This window comes from Pan troglodytes, chromosome 12 (genome assembly GCF_028858775.2).
Source record: "Pan troglodytes isolate AG18354 chromosome 12, NHGRI_mPanTro3-v2.0_pri, whole genome shotgun sequence".
In the NCBI taxonomy this organism is placed as follows: Eukaryota; Metazoa; Chordata; class Mammalia; order Primates; family Hominidae; genus Pan; species Pan troglodytes.
In genome coordinates, this window is record NC_072410.2 from 98,829,998 (window position 1) to 98,856,988 (window position 26,991).

The window sequence follows — 26,991 nt, forward strand, 5'->3', positions numbered from 1 at the left end:
CCTGCTTCAGCCTCCCAAAGCGCTGGGATTACAGGTGTGAGCCACTGCACCCAGCCATAGTTTTGATTTTTTTAAAATTATTTTATTTATAAATGTGATAACTGGTTTGGATTTCTTTCCTACTATGACTTTTTAAAGAGTTTGTTTTCTTTTTCTTCTGTCTTTTTTTAATAGGTAATTCATTTATTTGGTTTAAAAAGCAAAACTGTATTTTAATAAAAACTGTATACCAAGAACTCTTATTCCTACCCTATGTTTCTTCAGCCTGTTCTCCTTTCCTCCTTTAGGTAACCATTTTTATTTTTATTTCTTTATGCAGATACTAGCAGACTTTAGTTATGTATTTTTATTTCCCCTTTTGTTACACAAAAGGGAAGGTGATATATACACCTTTTCGTTTTCCATTTAATAGTATGTCCTAGAGAGCTCTTTATATCAGCACACAGAGCTCTTTTTTCATCTTTTTTTCCACAGCTGCATAGTATTTTTTTTTCCTAATTACAAAAGTAATATATACTTGTTGAGGAAAAAAATTTTACCATTACAGAAAGTAAAAATTTTCCATAATCCAACCTTTAGAGAAAATCACAGATATAGCTAAATATTTTATTAGATGTTAGATGTAAATATTTCCATATTTTTTCTGTACATTTATCTAATCCAAAAAAAATCTAATTGCTTATTTTAAAAATATATTATTTTTAAAATTTTCTTTAAATAGGCTATTTTACTTGCAAACAATAATATATCTTTGTTTTTAAAACACTTATAAATGTAAAATTTTATATTTTTAAAAACTAAGGTTAAAACAACCATGTTTGACCAGGCACGGTGGCTTAAACCTGTAACCCCAGAACTTTGGGAGGCCGAGATGGGTAGATCACTTGAGTCCAGGAGTTCGAGACCAGCCTGGGCAGCGTGGCAAAACCCTGTCTCTACCGAAAAATACAAAAATTAGCCAGCCGTGATGGCACCCACCTGTATTCCCAGCTACTTGGGAGGCTGAGGTGTGAGGATCACCTAAGCTGAGGAGGTTGAGGCTGCAGTGAGCTGTGATCGTGCCACTGCACTCCAGCCTGGGAAACAGAGCAAGGCTCTGTCTCAAAAAAAAAAAAAAAAAGTTTTGTTGCCCTTTCAATTCCTCAGTTTTTTAGTTTATAATTATGTCATCCAACCAAGCTGTTGTCAGTAGTTATCTCTGGAGGATAGAATTTTGGGGACTTTACTGTCTGCATTATATATTTCTGTTATAATTTTATTTTATTTATTTATTTTTAGATAGAGCCTTGCTTTGTCACCCAGGCTGGAGTGCAGTGGCGCGATCTTGGCTCACTGCAACCTCCGCCTCCTGGGTTCAAGCGATTCTCTGCCTCAGCCACCCAGGTAGTTGGGATTACAGGTGTGCACCACCACACCCAGCTAATTTTTGTATTTATAGTAGAGATGGGGTTTCACCATGTTGGCCAGGCTGGTCTCGAACTCCTGACCTCAAGTGATCCACCCGCCTTGGCCTCCCAAAGTTCTGGGATTACAGGCGTGAGCCACCACACCCGGCCCTATTATACTTTTAAAAAATTGATCATGTATTCCTTTTGTAATGAGAAAAGTAAAAGTTACAAAATAATCAAAAGCAAGAAATAGTTTCCCCTGTAATTTCAGAAATTACATTTCATAAGACGTGAAATAAATGATTAGTTGGTTTTGACTTTTACAGTTTATTCCTGTGACTTCATTTAAAAATATTAGTGGACATATTCTTTGAGTGGTTCATCCTACCACAGTGATGTATAGTTTTATTTTCTTTTTATGAGATGGGGTCTTGCCATGTTGCCCAGGCTGCTCTCCAATACCTGGGCTCAAGCAATCCATGCACTTTGGCCTCCCAAAGTGCTTAACAACAAAATAAGTTAGACACATAACTTATACAACTGTCCTTCATTTATTTATTTATTTAGAGATGGAGTCTGTCTCTGTCACTCAGCCTGGAGTACAGTGGCACCTTCTCAGCTCACTGCAACCTTTGCCTCCTGGGTTCAAGTGATTCTCCTACCTCAGCCTCCCGAGTAGCTGGGACTACAGGTGTGTACCACCATGCCTGGCTAACTTTTTTATTTTTTGTAAAGACAGGGTTTTGCCATATTGCCCAGGCTGGTCTTGAACTCCTGGGCTCAAGTGATCTGTCCATCTTAGCCTCCCAAACTTTTGGTACTAAGGGGTGAGCCACTGTGCCCAGCCAATTTTTAATGACTTTAAAATTTACAAATCATTTATTTTTATTTGTGCTTTTTCTAAGCTATGTGAATTTTGACCATGGTTTGTTTATTTTATGCAAATCCTCTGCTACTCTACCACTTAGGACACTCTCTCGGCATTTTTATTCCTAATAAACCATGAGGTGTCTTAGCTATATCTGAAACAGCCAAGAAGGTGTTCTTACCGTCAGATTGTGTCTCTCAGGCTGCTGTCCATCATCCTTTTAGTGTTATTAGTTGTATTCTAGGAGAGCCAGTTCCTAGTGATGAAGAACCCTGAGGAAAGAGTAGAACAAAAGGAAAAATAAGGCTGTTTTGTTCGGATTTTTTAGTTGTGTTAAATAATGCAGCAAAGAGCTCCTTAAAACTGAAGTCCAGTTGATTAGTGGTAATAGATAAGAATTTTTTAAAAAACTATTTACACATTCCTTTCTTAAGAAATGTTAACTCCATTACTTCTGCAATCAGTTTAACAACTTTTATTTTTTATTTGCAGAAACCTTATTATCTAGATCCTGTTGTTGAAAAAAGAGCGGTGCTTCTCTGTGATGGTAAACTAAGGCTCAGTACAGTTCAGCAGACTTTTGGCCTTTCTCTCATTGAAATGCTACATGGTAGGTCGTGCTCAGAAATTGACCCTAGCTAACATCCTTGCCTCCCCCACCATCTGTTTTAACTATGCCAGTAATGAAAATGAGGGATACCAACCATTCAGTAATTCACTGGATAGTTAACAAGTAATCTATTATTATTATTATTATTGAGACAGGGTCTTGCTCTGTTGCCCAGGCCAGAGTGCCGTGGTGTGATCATAGCTCACTGCAGCCTCGAACTCCTGAGCTCAAGCAATCCTCCCATCTCAGACTCCCAACTAGTGAGAACTATAGGTGTTCACTACCATGCCCAGCCAAGTTTTGTTTGTTTGTTTGTTTGTTTGTTTTTTGGAGATGGAGTCTTGCTCTGCCACCCGGTCCTGGAGTACAGTGGCGCAGTCTCAGCTCACTGCAACCTCCGCCTCCCGGGTTCAAGCAATTCTCCTGTCTCAGCCTCCTGAGTAGCTGGGACTACAGGCGCACGCTGCCATGCCTGGCTAATTTTTTGTATTTTTGTAGAGACGGGTTTCACCGTGTTGCCCAAGCTGAGCTCAGGCAACTCCTGAGCTCAGGCAATCCGCCTGCCTCGGCCTCCCAAAGTGCTGGGATTAAAGGCATGAGCCACCGCACCCAGCCTCAGCCAAGTTTAAAAAAAAATGTTTGTAGATAACGGGGTCTCACTCTGTTGCCCAGGCTGGTCTTGAACTCTTGACCTCAAGTGATCCTCCCACCTTGGCCTCCCAAAGTGCTATGATTACTGGCATAAGCCACCACACCCAGCCTTAACAAATATTATTAATTGCCTACTATATACCCAGGCCTAGTATAGGTGCCAAAACATATGGAAAATATGCACCCTGCCCTTAGGGAACTTACAGCCTAGCTGGAAAAGTTAAATGTACATATGAAAAAATAAGAAAAGACTTACAAAGCAGTGTATAACAACTGCAAGGAAGTAACAGAAAGCCTCATTTATTTCTGTTGCACTAAAATGTAAAGATCATAGCAGCATTGCAGGATGTTTCTTTCTTTCTTTTTTTTTTTTTGAGACGAGTCTCGCTCTGTCACCCAGGCTGGAATGCAGTGGCATGATCTCGGCTCACTGCAACCTCCGCCTCCTGGGTTCAAGCGATTCTCCTGCCTCAGCCTCCCGAGTAGCTGGGACTACAGGCACATGCCACCACGCCTGGCTAATATTTTGTATTTTTAGTAGAAATGGGGTTTCACCATGTTAGCCAGGATGGTCTCGATCTCCTGACCTCGAGATCTGCCCGCCTCGGCCTCCCAAAGTGGTGGGATTATAGGCGTGAGCCACCGCGCCTGGCCTACAGAATATTTCTTTGAGGAGTTGCCATTCTAATATGGAGTAAACATGGATGTTCAAAGGATATTCTTAAGTGGCAAGGGACTGAGTCATGCCAGATTCATCAGATGTGGAGCATGGTTGTTTTCTTATGCCTCATTCTTGTAACAGTAGCCACCACATTGAACATCAAATATCATTTCATTTTTTCCCCTTTTTCTCCTACCTGACCCTAAGTAATACCCAGTCTTCCCAATACCCCATTCTCTGTAAAATCTTACAAGGATTGAGTTGAATATTATCAACTACTATATTCCTTCACTCAGAAAAAAAAATTTGTAGTCATATGTTTCATCATAAGAATAATATATACTAAATTGCCTGTGTATTTATTTTTATTTGCAGATTCCCACTGGATTCTTCTCTCTGCTGACAGTGAGGGCTTTATCCCGTTAACCTTCACAGCCACACAGGAAATAATCATAAGAGATGGCAGCCTGTCCAGGTCAGATGTCTTCAGAGACTCTTTTTCTCACAGTCCAGGTGCTGTTTCTTCTCTTAAAGTCTTTACAGGCCTTGCTGCCCCCAGTTTAGATACCACTGGCTGTTGTAACCATGTAGATGGCATGGCTTGATATCTGCAGTGTCCTTGCTGTGTAGCTCTTCAGATGAGACGATTACAAACAAGGCCTGCTTGACACTGTGGACACTCGCCAATGAGACTCCCACTGCACTCAGGCGAAGCGCTTGCCATGGTCGGCTCTCCTGGTTTCCCCCTGTTTCCCCTGAGCTGAGGCTCGCTGCTGTGTAGCAGAGCTCAGTCTTTATTAGATGGCTCCGAAAGTGGTGTTTATGTATTCATGACTGTGTGGTTTTGACTAAGGGCAGAATTCCCAGAACAAAACAATATTATGGTGCCATATGGATGGTGTTTTATGGTTTCTCTGAGGCTTTGTGTCCCTTGTCCAAAGCTGCATTGAAGCTGTCTTAGGAGCACTTAAAAGATACCTTGGCATTGTTATAGGTCTTTTTCTTGGTTTCAAGAGGAGGTTGAGGAGTCTGCTGGGGGGCATGTGCTCTAGCATATTAACCTCAAGCCAGCAAGAATTAGCAGAGCTCCAAGGAGGACCAGAGACCCACTGGCTTTTGCTCTCAGGAACAGGAAGTGGCTCTGATGTTGCCTGGACCTTCCAGAATTTAAACCTAACCGTCTTGCTTCCTTAGCAAATTCTGGCTGACGAAGGTCCAGGTACTCTTAAAAACTGGCCCTGGGAAAATTTTGAATGAAATTTCAAGGGAATTTGTCCCCTCTGGGCTCCACTTGAGGTTGTGCCGATGCTGCTACCACACTGTCGAGCCCAGGTAAGTCCTACTGCAGGATTTTGTGCTGTGGCCACTCATGAGTGTCCCTGAAATAACTTTTTTTTTTTTTAAATCCAGTTTTGGGATCACGCAACTTTCCTATTTTTCTCCCAGTAGTCAGCTCCCTTAGTTAACTTGTCACTTTAATTTGATATTTTTATTTTCTCTCCTTTCAAGTCTTAGAGACCAGCAGAGAATCTGTGAGAGAAAGTATTTCAGGAAGTTCGAAATTCAACCGAATCCGAGGTAGTCCTAAAAAGTGCCATTTTGTTTCACTTATGGGCTAAAGTACCAGCTTAGTCAGGTAAGAGCCCTGACCCGCTTCAGATAGTAACACCACTTCTCACTGCCTTCAGATGGAATCACAGATTTCAGTCACGGCGCATAACAAATTGATCAGTGAGTGGCTAGGCATCTGCAGATAAATTGTTTCAGCCATAGAAGCTCCATTAGCACATATGCTTCCTTTTCCCCCCTTCCTTTAAAATCATCTGGAAAGAAACTATTTTGTGCCCTTGGGGACTCCTGTCTGTCTGTTACAGTTTACCAAGATGGAGCTGGGTTAGGAAAGAAGTGAGGGCCCATTTTGTGGTTCAAGTGCACTAGACAGCTGCTGGGGTAGGAAGCACAGGCAATGTCTGTAATCAGCTGTGGGAGAGCGGTGACTGAGAACATTCTGAGGCCTGGCTCCACTTGGAAGTATCTGGGGTGCGATGAAATCACAATTATCTTGAAGCCTAAAGAGGGAACTACAAGACTGTTAACTAAGATCAATGTGGGCACCTAAAAGGGTATGTTAAAATCACCATTTCTCAGGTCAAAATACTGTGAATAAGTCTTCAATAAAATCACTAATAGTTATTGTGGCTTTTTTGGATGTTTTGGTAGTATTTTCTTTGTGATTATTGCTGCTATAGAGGAACCGGCAATAATCTTGCAGTTATATATGCATATGTTGTCTGTATTCCTTCTTCTGGTGGACAGTCCAGAATATAAATGGTTCTTTACAACAAATCTGATTCCATGACAACTCTCATACAAGAGATGTTTCCTTGACCTCTGCTATTATTACAGTCACTGGAACAATAGAAAATAATCTCATATTTGCTGGCTTTGGAGGCAGGGAGAGAAGAGCTAAATTCTTCAAAGGATTGTTTAATGTTCTACAGTCATGCACCACCTCGCCTGGCTAATGCTTGTATTTTTAGTAGAGACGGGGTTTCACCATGTTGGCCAGGATAGTCTCGAACTCCTGCCGGCCTCCTCTTTCTTTATACCTTGTGTGTTGGACAAACATTTTAATTTTAAGGAAGCCACACATTTACCTATCTTCCTTTTTATGGAAGTTTTGTCTTCACATTTATGTCTTTAATCAGTATTCTGCTGGATAATTTTATTTGTTTGGGGGGTTGTTGTTGTTGTTGTTGTTGTTGTTTGAGACGGAGTCTTACTCTGTCGCCCAGGCTGGAGTGCACTGGCACAATCTCGGCTCACTGCAACCTCCAACTCCCGGGTTCAAACCATTCTCCTGTCTCAGCCTCCTGAGTTGCTCAGATTACAGGTGCCCGCCACCACACCCATCTAATTTTTGTATTTTTAGTAGAGATGGGGTTTCACCATATTGGCCAGGCTGGTCTCAAACTCCTGATCTCAAGTGGTCTGCCTACTTCAGCCTCCCAAGTGCTGGGATTACAGGCATGAGCCACTGAGCCCAGCCTCTGCTGGATAATTGAGGGGCCCCTCTGCAGAGTTCCTGACTTCATGCTCTGCATTGCTCTGTGTGGTAAATTTCATTTGCCAGGTTTTTTGTGTTCTTTTTTTGAGACAGAGTCTCTCTCTGTCGCCCAGGCTGGAGTGCAGTGGCGCGATCTCGGCTCACTGCAACCTCTGCCACCTGGGTTCAGGCGATTCTCCTGCCTCAGCCTCCTGAGTAGCTGGGATTACAGGCGCCTGCCACTGTGCCTGGCTAATTTTTGTAGTTTTAGTAGAGATGGGGTTTCATCATCTTGGCCATGCTGGTCTTGAACTCCTGACCTCGTGTTCCCGCCTCGGCCTCCCAAGGTGCTGGAATTACAGGCGTGAGCCACCACACCCAGCCGATAGGTTTTTTAATGCTAAACTTTGCATTCTTGGAATGAACCCAGTATGTTCATGGTGTATTTATTTTTTATACGTTGCTACTCATTTTGCTATTATTTTGTTTAAGATTCTTCCTTTCCCTGTTAATGGGTAAGATTAGCCCGTAAATTCTTTTTTTATTTTTGAGACAGGGGCTTGCTCTGTTGCCCAGGCTAGAGTGAGTGGCACTATCACAGCTCACTGCAGCCTCAACCTCCTGGCCTCAAGCAGTCCTCCCACCTTAGCCCCCCAAGTAGCTGGGACTACAGGTGTGTGCCACCACACCCAGCTAATTTTTTAAAATTTTTTTGTAGAGATAGGGTCTCCCTTTGTTGCCCAGACTTTTCTTGAACTCCTGGGCTCAAGTGACCCTCCCACCTTGGCCTCCCAGTGTCCCAGGATTACAGGCTTGAGCCATCACACCTGGCCTCTTTCCTTTTTAATGTGCTTGGCTGGTTTTGGTAAGAAGCTTACTCTGGCCTGATAGAATGAGTAGCAGAGTGTGCCTTCTTTTTCTGCTCTGTGGAGGAGTTTGTGTGAGGTAGGAATGATCCTTGATTGAAAGTTTGCTAGAACTTGGAAAAATCATTTGGTCTCATGTTTTCTTTGTGGGAATATTATTATTATTATTATTTTTTTTTGAGATGGAGTCTCACCCTGTCGCCCAGGCTGGAGTACAGTGGCGCGATCTCAGCTCACTGCAAGCTCTGCCTCCCAGGTTCACGCCATTTTCCTCCCTCAGCCTCCCGAGTAGCTGGGACTACAGGCGCCTGCCACAACGCCCGGCTAATTTTTTGTATTTTTAGTGGAGATGGGGCTTCACCATGTTAGCCAAGATGGTCTCGATCTCCTGACCTCGTGATCCGCCCGCCTCGGCCTCCCAAAGTGCTGGGATTACAGGCGTGAGCCACCGCGCCTGGCCCTTTGTGGGAATATTTTTAAATATTTATTTAATCCTTTAATATTTATGAGACTAAAAGGAGAAACTATTTTTTTCTGTAACCACAGAACACTTCTGACATCAGATGTGTGGGTTTTTCTACACCAAGCGATTCTTCAGTTCTCTATGGACATGAACTGGGTATCCTACAATTTCATTCAATTCTGATACTACCCAGAGTTAGTGCAGACCCAATAGGTTACGGGCTCAGTCCAACAGGCTGATCCCCACTTCCGATACCAGTTGCAAGTAGTGGGTCTCCAGGCGATACACACTTCTCTCCAGCTTGGCTGCAAATAGGGGATTCCCACAAAACCCTCCTCAGATTCGATAATTTCCTATAATGCATAGAACACAGAGAAACACTTTACTTAACATTTATTGGTTGATTATAAAATGAACAGCCAGATGAAGGGGTATATAGAATGAAATCTAAAAGGGTCCCCTACACAAGAGTTTCTGTCCCCGTGGAGTGGGGTAGACCTCCTGGTACATGGATGTGTTCACCAACCTAGAAGCTCTCTGAACCCCTTCGTTTGGAAGTGGAGGCTCCATTACATGGGCACGATTGATTAAATCATTGATGATGAGCTCAGTCTTCAGCCCCTGTCCCCTCCCGGTAGGAAGATAAGGCTGAAAGTTTCAACCTTCTAATCACATGGTTGGTTTCTCTGGCAACCAGCCCCCATCCTCTGCCAGTCACATCATTAGCATAAACTCAGATCTGTTTGAAAAGGGCTTCTTATGTATAACAAAAGATGTTCCCCTCACCCCTACCACTCAGGAAGTTACTAGCATTTTAGAAGCTCTGTGCCAGGAACCTGGGGCAGAGACCAAATGTGTATTTCTTTTGTCACAGGGACCATTTAGGATTTCTATATATTTATATACATACACATATATACTCTGTTCAGTTACGCTTGTTTTGAAAACCCAAATTTGTTCTAACATGGCTGTGATATTAGAGAATGAGTACAGCATAATGTGAATTTCCTGTTACTTACACACCAATTTTGTCCTTAAGAAATGCTAGAGCTGGGAACGGGGGCTTGTGTCTGTAATCCCAGCTACTCAGGAGGCTGAGGCAGTAGGATCACCTGAGGCCAGGAGTTTAAGACCAGCCTGGGCAGACCGGGTACGGTGGCTCATGCCCTTGGGAGGCTGAGGCGGGGCGGATCACGAGGTCAGGAGATCGAAACCATTCTGGCTAACACGGTGAAACCCCGTCTCTACTAAAAATACAAAAATTAGCCGGGCGTGGTGGCGGGCACCTGTAGTCCCAGCTGCTTGGGAGGCTGAGGCAGGAGAATGGTGTGAACCCGGGAGGCGGATTTTGCAGTGAGCCGGCTGTAACGTTTTCTTGAATGGGTGGTAGGCCACAGATATTACTGGTCCACAAGCCAGGTTGGGCAGGAGCTTCCTTTTTCTAGAGACAAGTGCTACTGGGCTAGTCAGAGGCACAGGCCTATCTGAGATAGTCTGAAGGCAACAGACAAGAAATGCCAAGTGGGGTCCTGGCGTGCAGGCCAGTCCCTTCAGGACACATTGCCGAAGACTCCACATCCCAGGGAAAAAGGCCACATGCTAAACTGCCAGACCAGGTGCTGAAGGGCTGAGGAGGGCGATGTCAGGCCCTGAGGGTGCTGGCTCCTGTGTCCATTCACAGTCGCCCTCCTAAGCTTTAGGCCAGGCTGTAGCTGGTCCTCCTGTGGGAAGGGAAGGAAGCCAAGGAGAAGGATGGAAGTGGTGTGGGCCCTCTGTCCTGCCGCAGAAGCCCGCGGAAGGTTTGGTGGCTGCTCCTTGTCTTCCCAGCAACTCGTCTTCAACTCCTTCCCTCCCAAGTCCTGTAAATGAGCTACAACCCTGTTTCTCCAAGTGCCATCAAGCAGTTCCCCATCCGCCTGGCCTTCCCTGACTGGGAAGCGTGCCCTCGGTATCTCTCTGCTGCAGAGCCCGAGGCCGTCACCCTCGGCAGGGAGTGGCTGATGACAAGGCCACCCACTGCCTGTCCCGCGTGGGCCTGCATGATATGTGCATGCTCGTGGACCTTATGTGTGTGAACATTGGGTGCTTGTGCACGTCTGCTGGACCAGACGTGTTGATGCTGCAGCAGTGATTCCTGAGTACCTGCTTGGCCTCAGGCTCTGTGCTGGGCTCTTGGGATACAAAAAGGAATAAAACAGCCAGCCCCAGCCTTCAAGGTTCCCATAGCCTCCCCAGAAGGTCAGTGAGTAGATCCTCCCTATCAGTGGGGTCGGTGTTCTGGTAGGGGAAGGACCAGGTCAGAGACCTGCTCAGTATTGCCCGTGGGAGGGAAGAACAGAAGACTCCTAGGCTTCCACCCAGAGGGAACGATGGTGTCATTCACCAAGACAGGGACACAGAAGGAGGAGCCAGTTAGGGGGACAAGATGAGTTCCATTGAGGCTCATCGAGACTGAGTGCCAGGCTTGTGGGCTACTAGGTGGAAATGTCCACATGCCAGTGATATGCGGCTGTGGAAGTTGAGGGAAGCACAGGCTGGAGGGGCAGCTCTAGCAGTCACCAGGCACAAGGAGTGCCTGAGTTGGGTCAGGCTAGCAGAAGAGGTACCAAGGGGGCTTTGGAGAGCAAAACCAATAGGAGATCAAGGAGTGAGCCCTCACATACCACAGTCTACCAGGTGATCAAAGGAAGAAGACTGAGAAGGGGTGGCCAGAGTGGGAGAAGAAAATCCAGGAGAAAAGGGTGACCCTGAGCTAAGGAAAGAGGTCCCAGAGGCAGGACTGTGTGACACAGCAGGGACGTCTGCAGGCTGGTGTTAGTCATTCCCCCAGCAGCCCACACTGTGCCTCGCTGGCTGCAGGGGGCGTGCGGGGCTTACCTCCGAAGGCTCAGCCGGCTGGAGGCGTCCCGACTGGGTGTCTTTGGAGTGGAGCCGACCATGAGGATGCAGAGCCCAGCAAGGATCATGCAGGTGGGCACGGCGCCAATGAGGACCTTGAGGGTGACCACCACCTCCTCTGCTTGCTTGCAGACCCCTGCCTTATACCCCGAGAACCTGGAGAGACATCAGCCAGCCATTAGGGCAGGGCCTGCTGAGCCTGGCACCCTGGGTCGAGGGACTCGACACCTCACCCCACCCCACCCCCTCCTGAAACGTGGACTTCATTTCCTGGTCAGATCAGGAGAGGAGTGTCAAGGTGACAGGCTGACCTGGGAGAGTTTAGAGGGAACTGAGAATGGGGGAGCTGGCCCTCTCAGTCTCATGCACAGAGAAACCTGGGGAAGTGGTTCCCCACACTCTCCAAAGAGTAGCGCTTAGGCCCCAGGCTCATGGATGCCCCGAGCTTGGTAGGTGGGGGGCTTTGCCCTCTTCCTGCCCACTGGTCCTTGGTGCCTCTGCTGTATCCTAACCCTGGGACTCACTCCAGACTGAGGGTGGAGATGCCCAGGGCACATGCGCCAGACAGCTTGGTGAAGAAGACGTAGGAGGAGTAGAAGATGGTCTCCAGGCCTGGCCCGTGACAGTGCTGCAGCTGAAAGTCATCCACCACGTCTGGCAGCATGGACCTGCGGCGGGGGTGTGGAGTTAGCCCTCCTAGCCCCTTGGCCACCAGCAGCCTGTGAATTCTCTGGGGACGGAGGCCAAAGTGGATTCATCCCTGAGTTCTGTGCCCAGGACCAGACTGGCCACCAGAGAAGCAGATGGCCTGTGTGCTCGTACCCCCCGCCAGCCCCCTGCCGGCCCCCCGCCATTCCTACTGCCTGATGTCCTCTCAGGAGGGCTCTGAGGATGGAGCTGGTGGCCTCCATCTCCTGCACAGGCTGGGCGCAGGGGGCCTGGGACAGCAGGTTTACATGAAGGAGGTGACACCCACTGTGGACACACGTGAGGCCCCCACACCCAGCCTACCAGGGTAGCAGCAAGGACACAGCAATGCTCACGCCAGATACAAAGGCCACGACATATGCCACAGGTGCTGTGGGCACAGCAGCCAGCAAGATCGCAAAGGGCACCATCGCCTGGGGAGACACACACACCAGCTGTCCCGCTACCTGCTTCTTTGTGGGGCCTGCTCCTTCACACACGACTCGACTGACGACCCCCATGCCTTGCCCTGTGCTAGGCCCTAAAGACTCAAGGGAACACAGATCCACCCCTGCTGGCCCCAGGAGGCTCAGGCACCAAGGTCACCTCGCTCGCCTCTCCCCTCCGGCCACCCCCAATCCTTGATTCCCGCCTCACTCACAAAGATCCCAAAGGCTGACGTCTTCTTCCCAAAGCGCTGGAGAACCCACTCCCACAGCGGGGTGCTCAGCACGGCTGAGACCTGTGAGCAGACAGCGTCGTCACGCCAGGGCCGTGCTGCCAGCGCCTTCGCCTGGGACCCCAAGGCCTTGGCTTTTAGATTGGATGCCTGACCTTGGCCTTGCCCCTGGTTCAAACCGGTGGCTATGAATGTTGTAATCCTGGCCCCAATTCTACCCTCTGCTGGAATGCAGGTGACCAAGACCAAAGCAGAGTCCAAAATGTTGACCACCAGAACTCTGGCCATATGTGTCACATCAAGGACCACACATGTCCCCAACTCAGGGCCCCAAGTGACCTAGCCTCCACCACCCCAGGTCCCCTCACCAGGATAGTTAGCACCAGGCCCTGGACGTGGTCGTGTAGCTGGGAGGCATGTGTACAGAACAGGACCAGGTAGCTCTGCTCCACCTGAGGAGATGGACAGGAAGTGGGTATGTGCAGGGCATGGCAGGAGCTCAGAAGTCAAGGGCAAGGACAGGGTCTTGAGTCTGGCATCTCCATTGGGACCTTGGCTTGCTGCTACCATCATACAGTCCCTTCCCCCACAAAGGACACTTATCCCCAACACAGATACAAACACCACTCCTAGGCCACCCTCATCACCTGCTCAGCTGTGATCAGGTGGACTTGACTACACTTCAGGTAATGTGAGAGGAAACTGCCCAGACATTGTCAGCCTCCTAGTGCCCAGGCCCTGGCCCTCCATTCCCACAAGCCCTACTGGGATCTCCCTCCCGGCACCAGCCCCTCTGAGCCATGTGCCAGCCACAGGTTTCTCCCTATAAAACTCAAGCCGAGACTGCACCCTGAACCTATGCAAGGTCAGCATGGCCAGCACCAAGCCTGTCGGGGGCAGCTGGCCAGAGGTACCTGAACAGCAGCAGAGATGAACAGGAAGGAGATCACCAGCTTCAGGTAGGGTGGGTGCCGGGTAGTGAGGCTCAGCCCAGCCAGGAAACTCAAGCCTGGGCCTGAGGCTGGGGCAGAGGGGTCTGCAACGCAGAAGGGTGTCACCTTGGCTTTGCAGAGTTCAAAAGCAAAACCTGCCCCCAAGCAGAGCCCTGCCCCCAGCTTCTGCTTCCCTCCTCACCAAACCCCATACCTGGCCGCTCCTTCACCCCTAGGCACAGTAAACTGATGCACACGGGGTAAGTCACTACAACCACGGCAGCCGCAATGCAGTAGAGACGGGCCTGTGGGACAGGACAGGACTAGGGTGGGTGATGTCTTCAACCCCTGGAGGTGGTGACACTGGAGGGGCAGGGCAGTACTGCCTCCCAGTGGGAGCGGAGGGAGGCACAACCCAAGCCCAGGACGCTGGGTCCCCACCTCCCAATCACCCCACAGGACAGCATGCTCTCCGGACCCGGGCTGGTCCTTCCACACACCCCCTCTGCTGACCCTGTGTTCCCTGCATGGCAAAGAGGACACATGCCCCAGGAGCCAAAGTGCTCCTTCCCACATTCTATGAAGCAAACATTGACTGCTGCTGCCTTCCGCATGCCAGGCCCTGAGGCTCCAATGATGAATAAGTGAGCCCTGTCCATCCATAGGGCTCAGAGTGTGGGGAGGAAGACAGATCCAGGAGCAGGTGGTTACAGCACGGTGAGATGCATGGTGACTCAGATTAACGGAGGAAGCAGGGCCGGGCGCGGTGGCTCATGCCTGTCATCCTAGCACTTTGGGAGGCCAAGGTGGGTGGATCATTTGAGGTCAGGAGTTCCAGACCAGCCTGGCCAACATCGTGAAACCCCATCTCTACTAAAAATGCAAACATTTAGCTGGGTGTGGTGGCGGGTGCCTGTCATCCTAGCTACTCAGGAGGCTGAGGCAGGAGAATCACTTGAACTGGGGAGATGGAGGTTGCAGTGAGCCGAGATCACAGTACTGCACTCCAGCCTAAGCGACAGAGCGAGACTCTCATCTCAAAAAATAAAAATAAAAAATTAATATAGGAAGCAGGGACAGGCACGGTGGCTCATGCCTGTCATTCCAGCTCTTTGGGAAGCTGAGGCAGGTGGATCCCTTGAACCCAGGAGTTCAAGACCAGCCTGGGCAACATGGCGAAACCCCATATCTACCAAAGAAAATACAAAAATTAGCCAGGTGTGGTGGTGTGCATGCACCTGCAGTCCCAGCTACTAGGGAGGCTGAGGTGGCAGAATCGCTTGAGTCTGGGAGGTCGAGGTTGCAGTGAGCTGTGATTGCACCATTGCACTCCAGCCTGGGTGGCAGAGTAAGACCCTGCCTCTGTATATATAGGAAGCAGGACAGTGCTACTTGTCATTCAGAGAAGAATACATCATATGCATTAAAATGCCTATAAAGACATGCACGAGAGTCACAGCCAGTTCGGGACAGAGGCTGCCTCTGGGAAGGGGAGGAGAGGGAGGGCGCAGGGTGGGGCAGGGCACTCATCCTGTGCAACCGCCCTGGGCCTCATGCTCTGGAGGGCACTGCCTCTGGGGTTCAATGCTCTGCTGTTGCTGTCTTGAGATTCTTAATAATTTTACAATGGATTTCAATTTTGTAAGTGAAATCTGATGGGACAGTGGGTTGTGAGCCACCAAGAGCGTCCAGTCTCTGCTCACATGAGGCTCTGCCCCCTGGGAATGGGTTCTCAGCCTCCTGCTCCCCACTCCTTGATACTTTCCCTTCCCCAACCCTTGTGTCACATCAAGGACCACACATGTCCCCAGCTCAGGGCCCCAAGTGACCTAGCCTCCACCACCCCAGGTCCCCTCACCAGGACAGTTAGCACCAGGCCCTGGACGTGGTCGTGTAGCTGGGAGGCATGTGTACAGAACAGGACCAGGTAGCTCTGCTCCACCTGAGGAGATGGCATTGGCATTGGAGAGAGGCATGGGAGGCCTGAATGGGGGCGCAGATGTGAGTGCAGGGAGAGTCAGTCTAGGATACAGCCTTCTGGCCCTTGGCCAGCAGCAGTGTGTGGATTCGGAGGGTGGAGGCCTCTCACCTATCCCAATCCAGGTGCTTAGTGGACACCTAGAGGGTGCCAGTGCTGGAGGCTGCAATCCCCTGGCTGGGGCGGTAGGTGCATTGGGAAAGGGGAGATTGACTTTCCAAGGCCCTTCATTTTCATCTTGCAGAGTACATAGGCAAGGTGATTGCCCAGGCTGGAGTGCAATGGCGTGATCCCTGCTCACTGCAACCTCTGCCTCCTGGGTTCAAGTGATTCTTCTGCCTCAGCCTCCCAAGTAGCTGGGATTACAGGTGCCTGCCACTATGCCCGGCTAATTTTTGTATTTTTAGTAATGATGGGGTTTCACCATGTTGGCCAGGCTGGTCTTGAACTTCTGACCTCAAATGATCCACCCGCCTCGGCCCCTCAAAGTGCTGGGATTACAGGCGTGAGCCACCGCACCTGGCTGTAACATTTTCTTGAATGGGTGGTGGGCCACAGATATTACTGGTATTCTTCTCATACTATTGATGCTGAGACATTGGTGGGGGCAGAATCCCCGGGAGGGCTTGTTAACATAGAGATTGCTGGGCCTGGTCCCTAGAATTAGTGAATCAGAGGACTGAGGTAGGGCCTGAGGATCTACCTTTCTAACAAGGTTCCAGGTGTTGCTGATGCTGCTGGTCCAGGGACCACACTAAGATCTGTGCCTCTCTGCCTTTGTGTAAATCTGAAATATTAACTTAAAAACAAGCACAGGTCGAGCGTGGTGGCTCACGCCTGTAATCCCAGCACTTTGGGAGGCTGAGGCGGGCGGATCACCTGAGGTCAGCAGTTTGAGACCAGCCTGGCCAACATGGCAAAACCCCATCTCTACTAAAAATACAAAAATTAGCCAGGCGTGGTGGCGCATGCCTGTAATCCCAGCTACTCAGGAGGCTGAGGCAGGAGAATGGCCTGAATCCGGGAGACGGAGGTTGCAGTGAGCCGAGATTGCGCCCCTGCACTCCAGCCTGGGCAACAGATCGAGATTCCGTCTCAAAAAAAAAAAAAAAAAAAAAAAAAAAACACAAAAGGCCAACACAGCAGGTTTCAGGGCACACAGAGGAGAGGCCTACATGAAGGCTGCGGAGGGCAGCCCATGCCCAGTCCTGAAGGCGAGGGCCGCCCATGCTCAAACTCCTTTTTTTTTTTTTTTCCAGAAAAGGATTTTTTTTTATTCAAGTAACTGCAAATAGGAAACCAGAGGGGGAGTCCCAGGCTGGGACAAATCATGGCTACCCCTCCCCAACAGAACAGGGGGAGGAGGTGGCCCCTACACCCTTTATGGTCGATTCGGGCCTCCTTGCTTACTCTGCTGCAGCATCCTAGAGGCAGGGCCCCACCTTCCCTGGGACTGGGGTAGTCGGTCACCCAGCCTGCATTGCCCCAGCCCCTCTTCCCCACAAAGAGTATCTTGGGGGAGGGGATCGTGGGCAGAACAGGAGGCAATGAGGATGAACATTGCTCAAACTCCTTTCAAAGGGCACCTGACTGCACAGGGAGGTGGCAGAAGGCAAGGATGGGATGCCGTGTAAGAGGCGGAGGCAGCAGTTGTGGGGTGGGGAGGGAGGTAGTGGCACGGGCCGGGGCATGGCAGTGGGGTGCAGGGTGGCTGGATGCATCCCAGAAGACTTTTGGCCTAAAAAATGGGCAGGATTCGGTCATAGGTTGGAGAGTTGAGAGAGGGGAGGAGAAGAAGAGGACAGTGCTGGAGGATGATAATGTCATTTACTTAAGGAAAGGGGGAAATAGAAAAAGAGAAGGTAAATGTGGTGGATAAAATAGAGGTGTATCTGCTCAGTGCTGAAGAGACCTGCTGTGAAAGGGAAGGAAGGGGGCTTCCCCCTCTCATTTCACCATTTCATGCTGCGGGTTGGGGGCTCACCTGGTCAGGGCTGGGGGAGGGGGCACGGGTCATAGGAAGGGCTTTATCCAGGGCTCTGCGAGGACACCAGACCCCTCTGCTGCCCCCTCCCCTAGCCTGTCCTGCGGCTTTCCCCACCCTCGCCCCTCCTCTGGGGCTGGCCTCCTCTGCTCCAGGTGGCTGGCCCAGTGTCTGTTCTATTTTATGTCTAGAAGGAACCCAGAAGGAGGCAGGTTTAGCAGAGGACGTTAGATTTGGGGGCCATCTGCTCAACTGGAGGAGCAGAGAAGGAATGAGGGGGCACAGTGAGCCCCCTAAAAGACAACAAAGTGGTGTGGACGGGAGAACCAGCCCTAGAGGAAGGAGGTGACCCTGCAGAAGGGACCCCAGGTTGGGGGGCCTTGCCACCCAGTGCACTTACTGCATTCGGGGAGACAGTGACTGGCCCCGGGGTCGCAGTGGCCTCGCACCTGTGGGGTCTGTGGGCGCCGGACACGATGAGCCCGTGAACAGTGGCCCCCATCAGTGTTCCCGCCATCTCCGCAGTCATCCCTGGAGACAGAGTGCCACTTAAGGTGACTGAGAGGGAGTGGGGTCCCAGGGGCAGTTGCCTCCCTGGAACCTGAAACCCACGGCTGCACTCACGGTAGGCGGTGGCCGAGTCCCGCTCCCTTGGGCAGGGAGTCAGCAGCATGGTGAGCGCTGTGTAGGGCACCTGGAAGAACTGGGGCGTCGGCAGAGCTTAGAACCGCCCCCAGCTTTGCCTGGTGACAGCGGGCGACCTCCCCCATCCCGGGTGTCACATCCCGACACCCACAGGCCAACGTGACATATCCCAGCTGGCCACCTGAAGTCGGAGCTAGGGTCCCAAAGGCAGGAGGGGGCAGCCAGTCCCGCGCAAGGCTGGCGAGTGCCAATGGCATGGTCCAGGCACAGGCGGGTGGGGAGGGCGGCAGCCCTGCCCCCACAGCACACTTCAGAGTGGCCATGGCCAGCAATGGGCTTTGCCAGAGCACAGGCCCAGGAAGGGGCCCTGCTTACCGTGGCCAGGGCCTGGAACAGGCAGTAGAAAGTCGTGTACCAGAGGCCTCGCAGGCTGGTGAAGGGGGGCAGGAACCACAGGAAGAAGTAGGCCAGGGCGATGAAGGGGGTGCAGCCCAGCACCCTGCGGAAGCACAGCCGAGGTGGAGCGGCCCCCTGACCCAGACAGGGGGACACGAAGGGCCCAGCCTGGAGGAACCCCACCCCTTCTCTGCCCCTTGAGAATCCCTAGGCTGGGGCGCCCTGGGTGGGAGCCAGGAGCAGGGGAGAAGTGGCCGATGGGTCATGGAGGCAGTGGGGAATGAGCGGCCACTCCTCGTGGGAGCTCCAGCTGCACTCTCAGCGCTGCTGGTGCCCTTCCCTGTGTGGACATTGGGACACTGAGCTGTACTTCCTCCGTGAGGCCTCGCATGGCCTTCAGCCCAGTCTTCCCACACTCAGTGCCCCAGGCCAGGCCTGGGAGTCTTGGAGGCTTCATCCAGCCCCGTGCCATCTGGGTAGGGAGAGTCCCCAAGAATGTCTCTGAACTCCTTATCACTCACAGTCAGTCCCCAGTGCACCTGCGACATTATCCAGTCTTGTCTCCTAACCACCCAGTGGGTTTCTGCTAGGAAATAGGGCTGTGACAAACAGTGACCTCAGGGCCAGGACCAGGTGCCTGGATCCTAAGGACTGAGCGGTTGCTCACCAAGGCATGAGCCGTCCAGACCCTGTCCTTTGGCTCCTGTTGATGAAGAACCCAGCCACAGGGTCAGCAGCCGCCCCAGACACTTTTCCCCCAAACAGAACAAGTGACACCTGGGCGGCAGGGATCTGAAACAGACAGGGGAGGGGATAGAGAGCTGAGGCCCAGCAGCAGCAGAGAGCCCATCCAGGCCTGCTTGCCATCAAGAGGGAGGGCTGGGAACCGGGACGGGAGGGCAGAGCCACAGTGTCAAGGGCTCCGCAGCCTTCCCCAGGACGCTGATCCCAGGGCTGAGTCCAGGGGAGGGAGCTGAGTGCTGGTGCCCTGCACACTCCCATTAGTACTCATGTCAGCCACTGCGGAGAGGACTCCAGGGCCCTCATCTGGGGCTGGCTCAGAGCAAGGAGGGTGCCTCTGGGCTGACAGAGGTGGACACTGTGTTTCACAATGGAAAGGATACATTGTTTTTTCTGACTATGTAAATAATACACTCATTAGAAAAACACTCAAACTATGCAGGAAAATACTAAGCAAAGCTCATCTGAAATCGCAGCATCCCAAGACAACTGCCAGAATCGTTTGGATGATCAGCCTTTCATAGGCTTCTTCATGTGTGCTTGAGATTGATCAGTTTATATAAATGGGATCATATCAGACTGTCATCTTAAACATTCGTGGATACCTCATTTTATTATTTTATTTTATTTTTTAATTAAGACAGGGCCTCGCTCTGCTGCCCAGGCTGGAGTGCAGTGGCACCATCTCGGCTCACTGCAACCACTGCCTCTTGGGCTCAGGTGATTCTCCCACCTCAGCCTCCCAAGTAGCTGAGACCACAGGCACGTTCCCCTACACCCAGCTAATTTTTGTATTTTTAAATTTTTTTTTTTTGTGGAGGTGGAGTTTTGCCATGTTGCCCAGGCTGGTCTTGAACACCTGAGCTTAAACGGTCCTCCCGCCTTGACCTCCCAAAGTGCTGGGTGTGTGAGCCACCATACCCGGCTGGATACCTCATTTTTTTGTTGTTGGTTTTTGTTTTGTTTTTGAGAGGGAGTCTTGCTCTGTCGCCCAGGCTGGAATGTGGTGGTGCAATCTTAGCTCACTGCAACCTCCTCCACCTCCTGGGTTCAAGCAATTATCCTGCCTCAGCTTCCTGAGTAGCTGCGACTACAGGCGTGTGCCACCACACCCGGCTAATTTTTGTATATTTAGTAGAAATGGGGTTCACCATATTGGTCAAGCTGGTCTTGAACTCCTGACCTCAAGTGATCCTCCCTCCTCGGCCTCGCAAAGTGCTGGGATTACAGCTGTGAGCCACCATGCTCGGCTGGATACCTCATTTTAAAAATTTGGTTTTACTTACCCTCCATTCTCCATCATTCCTTCCGGTAGCCAACATTAACGAGTTGGTGTATATCCTTCTAGAATTTTCTCCATGCTCACATTTTAAACATGGACAGATACATATGTATATATATCCATCCACACACACACATATGGAGCCTGTCTTTGTTTTGTTAAAATGGGATCATTTTATATACTCTTCTCTAAAACTAACTTTTCTTTTTCACCAGAGCATCATGGAAATCACTCTAAGTCAACTGGTATAGATCATTATTTTGAATGGCTGCATGATAGTCTATTTGATAGTGATGTTAGTCCAGTCTGTTGACTTCTGTGGGCCACACTGGAAGAAGAAGAATTGTCTTGGCCAGGCACGGTGGCTCACGCCTGTAATCCCAGCACTTTGGGAAGCTGTGGTGGATGGAACACCTGCGATCAGGAGTTCGAGACCAGCCTGGCCAACATGGTGAAACCCCGTCTCTACTAAAAATACAAAAATTAGCTGTAGGCTGGGCGCAGTGGTTCATGCCTATAATCCCAGCACTTTGGGAGGCTGAGGTGGGTGGATCATGAGGTCAGGAGTTCAAGACCAGCCTGGCCAGCATGGTGAAACTCTTGTCTCTACTAAAAATATAAAAAATTAGCCAGGCATGATGGCACGCACCTGTAATCCCAGCTACTCTGGAGGCTGAGGCAGGAGAATTGCTAAACCCGGGAGGCAGAGGTTGCAGTGAGCTGAGATCATGCCATTGCACTCCAGCCTGGGTGACAGAGCGAGACTCCATCTCAAAAAAAAAAAAAACAAACAACAAATTAGCCGAGTGTGGTGGTGTGCACCTGTGTCCCAGCTACTCGGGAGGCTGAGGCATGAGAATCGCTTGAACCTGGGAGGCAGAGGTTGCAGTGAGCCCCAAGATCACACCACTGCACTCCAGCCTGGGCAACAGAGTGAGACTCTGTCTCAAAAAAAAAAAAAAAAAAAAAAAAATCGTCTTGGGCCACACATAAACACATAAAATACACTAACACTAATGATAGCTAATGAGCTAAAAAAAAAAACAAAAAAATTCATACTGTTTTAAGAAAGTTTACAAATTTGTGTGGGGCCGCATTCAAAGCCGTCCCGCCGCGGGTTGGACAGGCTTGGTCTATTATGTGGCTATGATACAGCTTACTTAGCCAACTGCTTCTATATTGTCGGGGATCTACATTGTTTCTCATTTTCCCACTACAAACAGGCTGCAGTAAACATTCTTGAGGACCTTGCCCTCATTGGCTTCTGGCTTTTTGTTGAGCTCGTGTCAGAAGTGCTGTCTACAAGGATAGTGGGAGCAGAAGCAGAGGTGGGGGTGGAAGGACCAGACCCCAAGGAAGATGCCAGCAGAGACTGGGCTGCTGCCCACACTTACCTGTGCTATATCAAGCAGGAAAAGCTGCAGGTAAAAGGCTGTGGCGCTGGAGGCTATCTGGTTGGGGACCCCACCAATGCCATAGCACACCTTCGTACAGAATGAGAGGCGACCGGCTCTGCTGTCCTGGAGGAGACACAGGAACTAAGCCCTTCTCCCAACAGACACAAAACAGGTCCCCACACCCCATGACTTCAGTAAACATCCTGAGTCTCTGTGATGTCTTCAGGGCTTTTCCAGCAACCTCTCAGCCCCATTTTGCCCCCATGTCATCCTAACAGGAAGTGAGACAGAAGAGAAAAAAGATCCTAAACCATGACCTCTAAACGTTTCCAGGGGGGAAGTTCTTCTGGACATCTTACCCTGGGCTTCCTGCTGAAGCCGCCATCATTTACTGAGTCAGCACGGCCGTGTAAGCTGCAGGACAGGAGACCTGGGCTTGAGCCTGCCTTTGTCACCTACCCCTCTATGTGACCTTGAATAAATCACATCATCTCTCTAAGCCTGTTTTCCTCATCTGTCAAATGCAACATCCCTGCCAATTTCACAAGGTTGTTTCGATGAGTAAATGAGGCGATAGCTCATTTACCCATAGCCTGCCTACCCACAGCCCTCCAGGGATGCCTGGCAGGCGTCTCAGCTTAGCATGGTCTACATACAGCTCCTGATGGCCATTCCATTGTCTAATCCAGCTCCTAGCAAATGGCACTACTGGTCCCCTCAGTGGCTTAGGCCACAAACTTAGGAATCATCTTTTATTCTTCTTTCCAGTTCTTGTCTATCAGTGAATGCCTCCTAAGTGGCTTCTGTGTCTGCCCTTGCTCCCTACAATCCACTCCACCCAGCTGCCAGTGCTCTTGTAATAACATAAATCACACGGTGGCTCATCCCTATAAACCCAGCACTTTGGGAGGCCGAGGTAGGTGGATTGCTTGAGCCCAGGAGTTGAAGACCAGCCTGCCCAACATGGCGAAACCCCATCTCTACTAGAAACACAAAAATTAGCCAGGCATAGTGGCCGCCTGTAATCCCAGCTACTCAGGAGGGTGAGGCAAGAGAATTGCTTGAACTAGGGAGGCAGAGGTTGCAGTGAGCCAATATCACACCACTGCACTCCAGCCTGGGTGACAGACTCAGTCATAAATAAATAAATAAATAATCAGATCCCATCTCCTCTCTGATTAAAACTCTCCAATGGCTTGCTATTGCAGGGTTTTTTTGTGTGTGTGTGTTTTTGTGTGTGTGTGTGTGTGTGTTTTGTTTGTTTGTTTGTTTCCAGATCCATGGTATTCAGTCAATGCCATTGCAGTTTGAATAAAACTCCAAGTCCTGATCATGGCTAAGGAGTCCACCCAGTCGGCCCCCTACCCATCGGCCCCCTACCCACCTCACCTCAAATAGCTCTCCTTCAGCCACACCGGGCTCCTTCCTATTCCTCAAAATCATCAAGTCTGTTGCTGCCTCAGGGCCTTTGCCCTTCCCATTCCTCTGCCTGGAAGGTGACTCCTTGTCATTCTGGTTTGATGTCACCAGCTTAAATGTCACCTCCTCCAAGAGGCATTCCCTAACCTCTCACCTCTCTCAGTTGTACTTACCGCCTGCTATATTCTCATTTAGTTCCTGCCTCTCCCTACAGGAATGTAAGCTCTCTGAGAGCATGAACTCCACCTTTTATTTATCATGGTGTTTCCAGTACCTAGAACAAAGCTTGGTATACAGTAGGTGCTCAGTATATATCCGTTGAAGCAATAAATGGCCATGAAGACCCTGTGTAAAGTGCTGTTTCTCTGGAAGAAGCTGGGCTCTTTTCTCATCGTTTGCTGGGGGCTGGAGGGAGTGGAGATGACACAGCTTCACCCATTTCCACATCTTGCAGGACACCCCAGCAGGCTCTTGTGAAGGGAAGGTCTCCCCAGATAAGGGTTTATCACACTTTGCACACTCTTCCTACCCACAGGGGAAAACCACACTGGGGGCAGGATGATTCTTTTCTGACATTTGTGTGAACATCATTTCAGCTTCCAGAAAACTTTAAGAACAGGCAGAATTCAACGTGACAGTCCCCCTCTCCCCCTAATGGGGACTCTTGTATTCCCCAAAACAGGCCTAGCGAGTTTTTAGAACTTTAGAAAGAACTTCCAAGTGAAGCCAGGGATATGATCCCATCTTGCCGTCTTGAGGATGACAGTTTTACCGAAAGTCATAAAAGCCCGGTACAGCTGTACAGTGAGCTGTACAAGGAGAAGCCCCTTGGGAGGGGCGGCTCCGGGCGAGGGGCGCAGCCCTGCTATCTCTAGCTGCGTGACCCAGGGCAGGGCACCTCGGTCTCCTTGGAGTGACCGGGGCTGCCACCCCTCGGAGAGTCGTAAGAGGATTCCACGCCGGCACTTCATCAGCAATGCGAGTGTTTCCCTCTTGCTGTTAATCTCACCCTGAATTTCTAAGTTTCCCTGGGAAGTGAGAGCCCCCGGAGAGCCCCTTCATCTCACCTCACTTTCTTGTGGGATGCAATCCTGTGCTCTCACGTGCCTCGTAGGAAGCCCTGAACAGGCTGGGGGCTGAGGTGGTCAGGGGAGGCCACAGAATGCCCTGGGCACGAGCAGGGAGCAGGCGCGTTCAGTGAGGCCCAGGAAGCCCCAGGTCCCTTGCTCCGTCCAGCACAGCCCCACTGGCCAGCACGGCCCGGCGGCATCGGGCAAGGGACAAGGGGCCCCGAAGACCCCGCCGCTCCCACCTGCCCTCCTCCCTTCTTGTCGGAGCCCGTGGCCAGGACCTTCCCTGAGGCTGCCTCCAAGGGGAGCCTGGTGCCTGGGCGAGGCCAGGGTCTGGGAGGGAGGCCGAGGCCACAGCAGCTGCCTGAGGTCGGGAAGGACGCAGCCTCCCCAGGCGCTTCAGAAAGCCCTGCCTGCCCAGAGCTCGGGGACCCCGGGAAGACCTGCGGTGGCACGGACAAGACCCCTAAGCCGGGAATCAGGACAGCAATGACCACGCATCCCCAAGTTACTTCCTTGGCTAGGGCTAGGCTTCCCGTCCTAGTCTCTTTCCGGCGCCGGCACCTACCAGCCTCCCCGCTCCCAGCCGTGTAACCCCGCGAGGGCAGCCCCTGAGCTGGCAGGTTTGGGCCGAGCCCCTCCGGGCTGCCCCCAGCTGGAAAAGGGGCTGCGAGGTGACACCCTCGAGCTCCCCGAGGACGCAGCCCCTTCCCGGTCCCCGCCGCCCCGCTCACCTCTCGCCCTCGCTTGGCGCTCCCCGGGCCGGGCTCTGGGGCGTGCGGCTCCGGCTGCGGGGACCCCTCGGCGGCTGGTGCAGGGGGCGCCGCCATTGCCACCGCAGCGCCGCCCGCGGCCGTTGCCCTCGGGGTTATCGCCCTTGGGAGGGGCGGCTCTGGACTAGGGGCGCGGCGCGAGTGGCTGCTGGCAACGCGGGGGAAACGCAGAAACCGCGAGGGGCACCGTTTCTTTGGCTTCCCCAAAGGGAAACAGCGAAGAACCAAAATCCGCGGGGGCAAAGGCCCGGCAGGCCCTCAGGACCGTTCTCCTTGGGGTGGATCCCCGGGGGCGTGAGCGCCCGCAGACGGTGACCCTGCGCGCTAAGGGCTCCGCCAGACCGCTGGGGTGACCGCGGGCAAGCAGCAGCTCCCCTGCAAAATGAAGCAAGAGGCCCGCTCGTTCAGGCTGGACCATGGCTGAACAGGCATTCTGCCAGCTACACATGCCCAACGCCTGAAATATACATTGTCGAGTCTCCTATACAGACCACGGGGATGGCCAGTAACTAAGTTCTGGCCAGCGAATAAAAGCAGATGGCACAGGCAACATTCCAGAAAAGTCCTTAAAAGGGAAGAGGGGGTGACAGCAGGTAGCTAGTCAGCCTCGAAAAGGGCAGGAGAGGGCCACACTTCCAACCAGGTACGTCAGGCAACCATCAGGCGACAGTCAGGCGGTTGTTATGCTCCCTCTAAAATGATCATTGATCCAGCGGGGCCAGGGAAAGGCAGTCTCCCAATAGATAGAGAAAACCTGAAACTGGTGATCAGCTTCTCGGTAAGATCTCAGGAGCTGGGCAAGTGGGCTTACACAAATTGCGGAGTTTAACTGACATGTGACCCTCGAAGGACACTGGACTGGTAAGGGAAGAACGCCTCCAGTGAGCATGGGTACAACTCCAGTATACACAGTGTGCACACTCCCCTCCCAAGTGCTGGCAGACCACTGCCCATGCAGGCAGGCCTCCCAAGGGAAGAATCAGGGGAGAAGGGATGCAAGACCCCAGAAGTATGCCAATGCATAAGACCCCAGGTCAAAAGGTCAAACTGTGCACTTCTTTTTCAGGTCACCCGCTTGGCCCTCTTCCAAGTGTACTTTCCTTCCTTTCATTTCTGCTGTAGAGCTTTTTAATAAACTTTTATTCCTGCTCTAAAACTTGCCTCAGTCTCTCCTTCTGCCTTATGCCCCTCAGTGGAATTTTTTCTTCTGAGGAGGCAGGAACTGAGGTTGCTGCAGACCCATATAGATTCACTCCTGCTGACATATTTTGGTGCCACGTGACTCAGATACCTTCCACCAGTAACGGGTACACATTAACTAAAAATGCATCATAGACCTAGAATGTAAAACTTATGAAAAAACAGGAGCAAGGGCCAGGCACGGTGGCTCATGCCTGTAATCCCAGCTACTTGGCAGGCTGAGGCAGGAGAATCGCTTGAACCTGGGAGGCGGAGATTGCAGTGAGCCAAGATTGTGCCACTGCATTCCAGCCTGGGCGACAGAGGGAGACTCTGTCTCAAAAACAAAAACAAAAACAAAACCAACCAAACACAAAA

At 51.0% G+C, this 26,991-nt stretch overlaps 2 protein-coding genes across 7 annotated transcripts in view; one reads left to right on the forward strand and one right to left on the reverse strand.

Moving 5' to 3' along the window:
- The window catches only part of WDCP (WD repeat and coiled coil containing), a 33,808-nt gene extending 11,137 nt beyond the window's left edge, over positions 1-22,671 (forward strand). For 2 of the 4 annotated variants that reach the window (XR_010149607.1, XM_001143574.7), the window contains exons 3-4: positions 2,749-2,866; positions 4,554-6,371. Coding sequence is in view for 2 of the 4 variants with exons in the window: in XM_001143574.7 (XP_001143574.1) it covers positions 2,749-2,866; positions 4,554-4,783 (348 nt within the window). In the remaining 2 variants the exon portion in view is untranslated. Of the gene's footprint in view, positions 1-2,748; positions 2,867-4,553; positions 6,372-21,998 lie in introns of those variants that run through there. The other 2 variants (XR_001715583.4, XM_016948042.4) reach the window with 2 other exon arrangements.
- On the reverse strand, positions 1,926-25,684 carry MFSD2B (MFSD2 lysolipid transporter B, sphingolipid). 3 transcript variants are annotated; one of them, XM_016948057.4, is made up of 14 exons: positions 25,396-25,567; positions 22,170-22,295; positions 19,420-19,544; positions 18,732-18,855; positions 18,336-18,414; positions 18,112-18,242; positions 13,964-14,054; positions 13,732-13,853; positions 13,186-13,269; positions 12,800-12,880; positions 12,463-12,572; positions 11,976-12,119; positions 11,431-11,607; positions 8,930-10,274 (listed from the first exon to the last, which is right to left on the reverse strand). In XM_016948057.4, the coding sequence occupies exons 1-14, from the start codon at positions 25,489-25,491 to the stop codon at positions 10,250-10,252; spliced, it is 1,515 nt and encodes a 504-aa protein (XP_016803546.1). In that variant the 5' UTR covers positions 25,492-25,567; the 3' UTR covers positions 8,930-10,249. The 3 variants fall into 3 exon arrangements, with proteins under 3 accessions (XP_016803544.1, XP_016803546.1, XP_016803540.1); XM_016948055.3 differs by lacking the exon at positions 8,930-10,274 and adding an exon at positions 1,926-2,528 and having other exon boundaries at positions 18,112-18,414; XM_016948051.3 differs by having other exon boundaries at positions 18,112-18,414; positions 25,396-25,684.
- Positions 25,685-26,991: the final 1,307 nt, after the last annotated feature.